General features: G+C 31.9%; 1 protein-coding gene across 2 annotated transcripts in view; it reads right to left on the bottom strand.

The window, feature by feature from the left end:
* LOC111714718 (tetratricopeptide repeat protein 25) overlaps positions 1-7,677 on the bottom strand; it is a 12,254-nt gene extending 4,577 nt beyond the window's left edge. Inside the window, exons 1-6 of one of the 2 annotated variants that reach the window (XM_023489880.1) lie at positions 7,123-7,677; positions 6,225-6,262; positions 5,674-5,730; positions 4,510-4,599; positions 1,804-1,860; positions 151-215 (exon numbers count right to left, since the gene is read on the bottom strand). In XM_023489880.1, coding sequence (XP_023345648.1) covers positions 151-215; positions 1,804-1,860; positions 4,510-4,599; positions 5,674-5,730; positions 6,225-6,262; positions 7,123-7,177 — 362 coding nt within the window. In that variant the 5' untranslated portion in view covers positions 7,178-7,677. Of the gene's footprint in view, positions 1-150; positions 216-1,803; positions 1,861-4,509; positions 4,600-5,673; positions 5,731-6,224; positions 6,329-7,122 lie in introns of both variants that reach the window. The other variant, XM_023489879.1, reaches the window with a different exon arrangement.
* Between the last annotated feature and the right edge of the window lie 610 nt (positions 7,678-8,287).

Here is an 8,287-nt window from a genome sequence, read left to right as displayed (position 1 = left end):
TTGTCTAAAGGTTTGTCTAAAGATGTGTCTAAAGGTTTGTCTAAAGGTTTGCCTAAAGGTTTGTCTTAAGGTTTGTCTAAAGGTTTGTCTAAAGGTTTGTCTAAAGGTTTGTCTAAAGGTTTGTCTAAAGATGTGTCTAAAGGATTCCACCTGAGGGCTCTATGATAGTATAGAAGAGCGTGCTCAAAATCTCCCAAATGATACATTGCATCAGCCTAATAGACAATTACATCAAACAAACCAAAAAACTTGAAATTTTTCTATTTATTTATCAAGAACTTTTCTAAAAGGACTGTCATATTAATTGCCCCTTCATTTTAAGAGTGGTATACCCAGGGGGATGATAGTGTGCTATCTGTACATGTACACTTTCAACTCAGAATCTCTTTATAATAAACAAATATGCAGTACGCTCTCGGTATATTTGAGAATATCCGATGAGCGGGGGAAGGCAGGCGGCCATGAGCCACCACTATTTCCCCTTCCGTGCCACATATTAGCTTTTTTCTCTTCCGGCAGCCATGAGCCACCACTATTTCCCCTTCCGTACCACCACATTTGACTCTTCCGGGCAAAACTACTTTTTTAAATGGTATATTTAGGGCCTTTAAAGTGTGATTTTAAAAAATCCAGCCGCGTCACGCAAAAAAGCACAACTCAAACCATTTTTTCAATTCTACTTAAGATTGAACTTTTGTGTTTCAAATTCTTAAACTGTTTTACCTGAAATTTTTGACAAATTTTAATGAGTATTGCAGCTTGAAATATCACAAAGTCTAATGATTATTTGTTAATGAGTGATTTTAAGATGGATTTAGTATAATGAGTCAGTAATTGTATAATCATTAGACTTTGTGATATTTCAAGATGCAATACTCAGTCAAATTTGTCAAAAATTTCATTGAAAAACAGTTTAATAATTCAACACACAAAATATTAATCTTAAGTAGAATTGAAAAAATGGTTTGAGTTGTGCTTTTTTGCGTGACGCGGCTGGATTTTTAAAAATCACACTTTAAAGGCCCTAAATATACCATTAAAAAAGTATTTTTGCCCGGAAGAGTCAAATGTGGTGGTACGGAAGGCGAAATAGTGGTGGCTCATGATTGCCGGAAGAGAAAAAAGCTAATGTGTGGCACGGAAGGGGAAATAGTGGTGGCACATGGCCGCCTGCCTTCCCCCGCTCATCCGATACCTGGATATTTAACTCATTCTTGATCAGAAGGCTTCTAGGGATACCGTTGACAATTGGACATGCCATTCTATCAATGAAGGGTGACTTGAAATTACGTTTACAGTCCCTTTAAATCAAACACATAAATGTAAACACATAGAGGGTGTTCACCAAACATGACAGTATCAATACGGTGACATTCAGTCGTCAACCTTCTTTAATATATATGATTCTTGAAACAAAACTCTCTTAGTCCTGGCATTTCCATAATGTGGTCTGTCTTTTTTGTGCTGTTAATATTACCTGAGATATTAAGAATTTCGTTCAGATTTCAATTTTCTTACATAATAGTTCGAAAATTGTCGATTTTCGAACGAAATTTTTTCAAGTTTCCGGTAATATTGAAAGCACAAAAAGCCAGATCACACTATGGAAATGCCAAGATTAGGGATATTTTGTGTTGATTAACTCAAGAATTTTACTTTTAAGATTAATTTTACGAATAAACGTCGCAAATTATTTTAAAGATCCAAAACGACATTCAAATCGTCTTGCTACTGTCATGTTTGTGGGACACCCTGTATATGATTAAAAAATACGAAACATTTCTAAATAATCAGTATACAGACCTTTACACTGAGAGCTAATGGAGAACTTGGATTATCCTTCAGAACCGGATCCACATCCTTCGTAATCACAAGATACATTGGTAACAAGAAAACATTGGAATAATTGTTGAAGATTTATATCTAAAATCGAATTTTAAAATCCTTTTCATAAACCAGAAACAAGAAAACCAGAAACCAGAAAACCAGAAAACCAGAAAACCAGAAAACCAGAAAACCAGAAACCAGAAAACCAGAAAACCAGAAAACCAGAAAACCAGAAAACCAGAAAACCAGAAACCAGAAAACCAGAAAACCAGAAAACCAGAAAACCAGAAAACTAGAAAACCAGAAAACCAGAAAACCAGAAACCAGAAAACCAGAAAACCAGAAAACCAAAAAAACAGAAAAATATAAACAGCAGCAATGTAAAAAAAGAAAAAAATTTAAAGATAGAACTTGATCAGTTATTAACGATTAGAAATACCTAGATCATATTGGAAGGTAGAATTCTCATTTTTTCAAAACATGTTAATAATTCTTAATAGACGTGTTTTAAACCGCTGAAAAACGCAAATTTGTCCGTCTTTTTTAATACTTCAAAAATTGTTTAATTACTAGCAAAAGAACTAGGTTTTTTTATACTCTGACAAATATCTTTTAAAAACCCTGTTGTATGCTGCTAATAATTTGCTTAATTTTTAATCTTTTTTTTTTTACAAAATTAACGTCTCTGAACTCTATGTTTCAAAAAAGGAAAAATCAGTTTCAATGAATTTGAAATTTATTAAAAAAATATCCGAAATATTTTTCAAGTGTATCAAAGGAAACTTTAGACATGGTGCAAGGTGGATTTGAGCCTTTTTTATTAAAAAAGTACCCCATATGTTTACCCTTAGTATTAGCGCAGAAAGCTTTTAATTTCAACTCCCATTTGAAAAGTAGATTTCACAAAATAATTGTGAAGAACTCAAGATTTTTCCACTTCAAACTCCTTCATACCTACTTATTCTATTCAAACATATTCGTAAAATGATGTTAGATGAAAATTTTCCTAAAATTTTTGTCAAAAATTGAGCCAAACTTTTAAAAGTTTTATTAAAACTTAAAATGTAATTATCAAGTGTTATGCTATATCTAAAATTTAAAATCTAAAGTGAAAAGATTTTTAATTTTAAAATTTTCACTGGAAAATTTCATACATTTACTTTTTGATCCAAGGATGACATTTAGCATACAGACAGTATAATATATAGACAAGTATAATAGAGAGACAAGTAAAATATATAGACAAGTATAATATATAAACAAGTATAATATATAGACAAGTATAATATATAGACAAGTAAAATATATAGACAAGTATAATATATAAACAAGTATAATATATAGACAAGAATAATATATAGACTAGTAAAATATACAGACAGGTAAAGTATACAGACAAGTAAAATATACAGACAAGTAAAATATACAGACAAGTATAATATATAGACAAGTAAAATATACAGACAAGTATAATATATAGACAAGTAAAATATATAAACAAGTAAAATATATAGACAAGGAAAATGTAAAGACAAGTAAAATATATAGACAAGTAAAATATATAGACAGGTAAAATATATAGACAAGTAAAATATACAGACAATTAAAATAAAAGACAAGTAAAATATATAGACAAGTAAAATATACAGACAATTAAAATATACAGACAAGTAAGATATACAGACAAGTAAAATATATAGACAAGTATAATATATAGACAAGTAAAATGTACAGACAAGTAAAATATATAGACAAGTAAAATATATAGACAAGTAAAATATATAGACAAGTAAAATATATATATAAGTAAAATATATAGACTTGACAATGATAAAAATAATCGAGCAATTATGCTAATTATATTAAGTTTGAATTAAGTTTGCAAAAATTCAGTTTAAAATTGTGGTAACCCCCCTCCCCCCCCTCTATATACCGTATATTAAGAAAAATGAGTTGCATAAAAACTAAACTGTTTCAACTTTTTCTCAAGATTAGGCCAGAGAGAGAGAACTTAAAATCCCTCAAAGGAAATGTACTGTGCAAATTTTTGCAATGAAATGACTTGCAATTTTACGATTATTTCTCATTTTTCAAAGTTGGTACTATCATCTAATGGTAATGACAGCATAAAAGAGCTTCATATTTCAATAGTTTATGATTGATAGGCTTAATTTGAACGAGATGGGAAAAGTTACGTAAACAAATGAAAATTTTGAAAATCAACGATTTTTTAAAAATTATTAACATAAATTTAAAAAAACAGAGGAACGAAAAGGTAGAAGTTAAAACGAACTATTGCATAAATTGTTATGCCTAGAACGCTTACTTTAAGTAATTAACGGAAAAAAGTGAATAACCTAACTAAATATTCCAAACTAACGTATAGTTATGTTATATTGCAGTTCAACTGATTGTAAAGAAACGGATCAAAGTTATACTTAAGTTTCGCATTTCTGTTTCAGAAGCAATTTGGAGGAAATTGCCAGAATTAAACTCTTTATTCCTTATTATAAATGAAATATAGGGTACTGTAGTGAATGAGGCATGTTATTTAAATGGAAGTCCACTTGAAATAACAACAACAGTACCATTAAAGTGTCCTGGGGAGAGCACTGTTGCAAGTACATTTGAGAAATTGTCAATTTATTGTAAATATTTCTGTTGGCAACTATCTCAGATCACCTTCAAAGCTTGTGTTGGTTGAGAGAGTTGAACTAAACACCTTCCTCGTTCAATCAGAACAAGCGGCTCCTCGTCATCAATCTTCAGCGCCTAGTTGAGGTTCGGAGTATACTTTACTAAGGCTCATTATGGAGATGATATCCTACCCCGGTAATCTAAAATTTTTTTTTTTTTTGCATCTTGCTTCCCCTCTATTCACTTATCCTCAATTCATCTCACCTTACCTTTACTTGCTCTTAATTCATTTTACCAACCCTTACTTACCCTCAATTCATCTTACCAACCCTCACTTATCCTCAATTCATCTCACCTACCTTACCTTTACTTGCTCTCAATTCATCTTACCAACCCTTACTTATCCTCAATTCATCTTACCAACACTTACTTATCCTCAATTCATCTTACCAACCTTTACTTATCCTCAATTCATCTTATCAACCTTTACTTATCCTCAATTCATCTTACCAACCTTTACTTATCCTCAATTCATCTTACCAACCCTTACTTATCCTCAATTCATCTTACCAACCCTTACTTACCCTCAATTCATCTTACCTACCTTACCCTTTTTTCCCTTCACTTCATCTTACTTTTCCCTATACTTCCCCTCAATTCATCTTACCAATCCTTATTTACACTCACTTCATCTTACCTACCCTTACTTCCCCTCAATTCATCTTACTTCCCTTCACTTCATCTTACCTACCCTTATTTACACTCACTTCATCTTACCTACCCTTACTTCCCCTCAATTCATCTTACTTCCCTTTGCTTCATACTTCCCCTAATCTCCATCTTTTCTTCTTTTCCTCTCGAAGCTCCATCCTACCCTGTATGTATAGATGTGAGTAATGAAGTACAGGGTGTCCCAGGAAACATGACAGTTGGTGATATAGTTTAAATGTCTTCTTCTATAATTTGTTCAGTTCTTGGATACCAAGAAGAATAATTAAAAATAACACATGGCTTTCGTATTATAGTAAAATTGATTTAAAAGTAAAATATATTCGAGTAAAACATTTTTTATCAAAATAAACTGCAAAACGTTTTTAATATCTTATATATTATATGGAAGAAGACGTTAAAAACTATTTACCAACTGTCATGTTCGTGAGACACCCTGTATGAGATTAGAAGGTTACAACTACGCCAAATTAGTTCTACCTGATCTAAATACGACTTCGCAGTCTTAGCTCTTCCCTTGCCAAGTTCATTCCGTGCCTAGAGAATAGACAACCTTTGGTTGGTAATTAGATATCAGAGGGGGGGGGTATCTAGATATTAACAACCTTTGGTTGTTAATTAGATTTTGGTTGGGAATTAGATATCAAAGGGATGGGGAAGTATAAAAAAATGTAAAATTCTTGAGTTGATAAACACAAAATACCCTTAGTTCTGAAGTTTCCAAAATTTGGTCTGTCCTTATTGAGCTTTCAAACTTACTAGCGATATGAAGAATTACATTAAGATTTGGACAATTATGGTTTATGTGATAAATTGAAATCCGAACAAAATTCTTAATACCTCCGGTAATATTGAAAGCACAAAAAAAGGCAGACCACATTTTGGAAATGCCAGACCTAGGAGAGTTTTTTGACAATTGTTTTAACAAAAGTAGGTCAATGAAAGGATGTCACAAATCAATTCAAAGACGATTTAAAAGCAACATTATTATTAATAAGGGGGGGGGCAAAAAATGATATAAAAGTTTCCACCTGTTCTATAAGGATTGCCACAGAGTTCTCATCTTCATCTAAAAGACAGGGTTTCCCTTTCTTTGTTTTCCCACAACGAAGAAAAGATTTAATTTCCCGACATTCTGAATTTTATAGATTCGATTGTATTTTATTGGATTGGATTGTAGTTTATTGGATGACTGTTTATATTTGATTAAATTTGAATTGACTTGAGTTAATCAGTACAGAGCTGAAAACTTTAGAAATGGATATCCTTAAAATGAGGATCGCTTAATCTAAATATCCACTTTAGACACTTTTGATTTCTGCTTAATCCGCTCTTTTCCCCATTTTTTAGATATCGATCCTACCGGATTCTGACCAATGAGAGTTCTCTCATTATATAGCCCCGAAATTTCAAATTTCCCGGTCTCTAATCAGCTGTTCGGGATTTTGTATATATATGCTATTTTAATTAGTTTAATTTTATACACGTGTACACTTGTCTGGATACAAACTAAAGATCAAATTAATCTTGAGATTGAAAAAAGGAGATCAAACATTGGATGATCTCAATATCCACAATTCTAAAGTTTTCAGCTCAGAATAGATTTATCAACAAAGAACGGGGTTTTGAGCACACGTGTCACACCGTCACTCGTCAGACGAAATTATTTGTGAAAAATAATACTAACTGTCCTCTACATTTTCAGATGATTATGACATTTTAAAAACCTCCCTAGCAATAAAGTTAGAGGTCTGCATTTTCAAAAATTAGCTGACCTTGACAAATTTGGCTATTGACAATTGACATGCATGGCACACCTTCCCATTCCTTTCTTTGTAAAGTATTTTTCTATGGGAGGGATACCACGCCCACCGGACCCTTTAAAAATAGTTAGACAAGACAACCCCCTGTTTTTTAGGGGTAACTTACTACTCTCGTCGTCATCGTCAAGAGGTGTAAACGGACTTGGTTTCTTCCGCGGCATTCTGCGCAAACTGCCGCCATTTCAAGAATCCAGGCATGGGAACCAGGAAAAATGTTTTAAACAATTTACCTTCAATATTTTTTGTCAAGTTAAAATTGAGTTATTTTTCAAGCTCATAGATCATCTTATCCCATCTCTTCCTCAAAATAAATATGCATTATGAACCCAAATATTTTGCGATCTCCCCATGTTATTATAATTATTATTATTATTATTTTCAAACTAAAGAGAGCCCCCCCCCCCTCCTCCTTGAAAGTTTGTGTGAAATTATCTGTATGTGTAATTATCCGAACATAAAACCGTGAAAGTTTTTCCCAAACTCAGGAACTATTTATTATTGAACAAGTTGGTTTAGAAGGATTACTGCAGTATAGGGTATAATTCAACAATGATTTTAGTTTATTCTAGATAATTCAAGATAATTCTAGATAATTCTGGTTAAACCGTTATGAAAAGAACAAACTAAAAAACGAACCAAAAATACGATAGATGGAAATATCTTCTCTAATGGTTATAACAGAATTAGAATATAGTATAAGTATAGCAAATTTTTTGTTTAAACAAACAACTTTGAAATTTGTAAAACTTCTCAACATTTTGTGGAACCTTTTAAAAGTCCTAAAATCTTGGTACTCATACATTTTATAACTTAAAAACACTTGTTTTTTGGTGCTTTAGTGTAAAAGAAATTCCCATAGATTTTAGCGTGAGCGCTTGCAACCTTTGGATTACTGTGGCAACAACAGTTTTTTCTTTTTTCATTGATGGATTGTAAAAATGTTTGAGACAAAATTTTGTATTTTCGGCTGGTCACAAACCTTTCTGAACGAAAGGAATTGAGTCTTTGTCACAAACCCTGATTGTCTAATTCTTATATCGTTTAGCAGGCATGTACATGCACTAGATAGTTAAATATATGCTAATAAGTAGTTCTTAGCGATCGTGAATTGCTATGTAAGAATGAAAACTTCATGTATTATTTTCTAAAGATATATAAATGAATTAAGTCTTTGCAACAAACTTTCAGATCCCTATATCTTTGCAACCCAATGTCGTAGACCTTGGATATTTCAAACTTTGAATTCTGTTAAATCAAAAAATCTAAGTTTG

The sequence above is a fragment of the Eurytemora carolleeae genome, unplaced genomic scaffold (assembly GCF_000591075.1).
Source record: "Eurytemora carolleeae unplaced genomic scaffold, Eaff_2.0 scaffold1620, whole genome shotgun sequence".
In the NCBI taxonomy this organism is placed as follows: domain Eukaryota; kingdom Metazoa; phylum Arthropoda; class Copepoda; order Calanoida; family Temoridae; genus Eurytemora; species Eurytemora carolleeae.
This window is presented reverse-complemented; position numbering and strand designations above follow the sequence as displayed.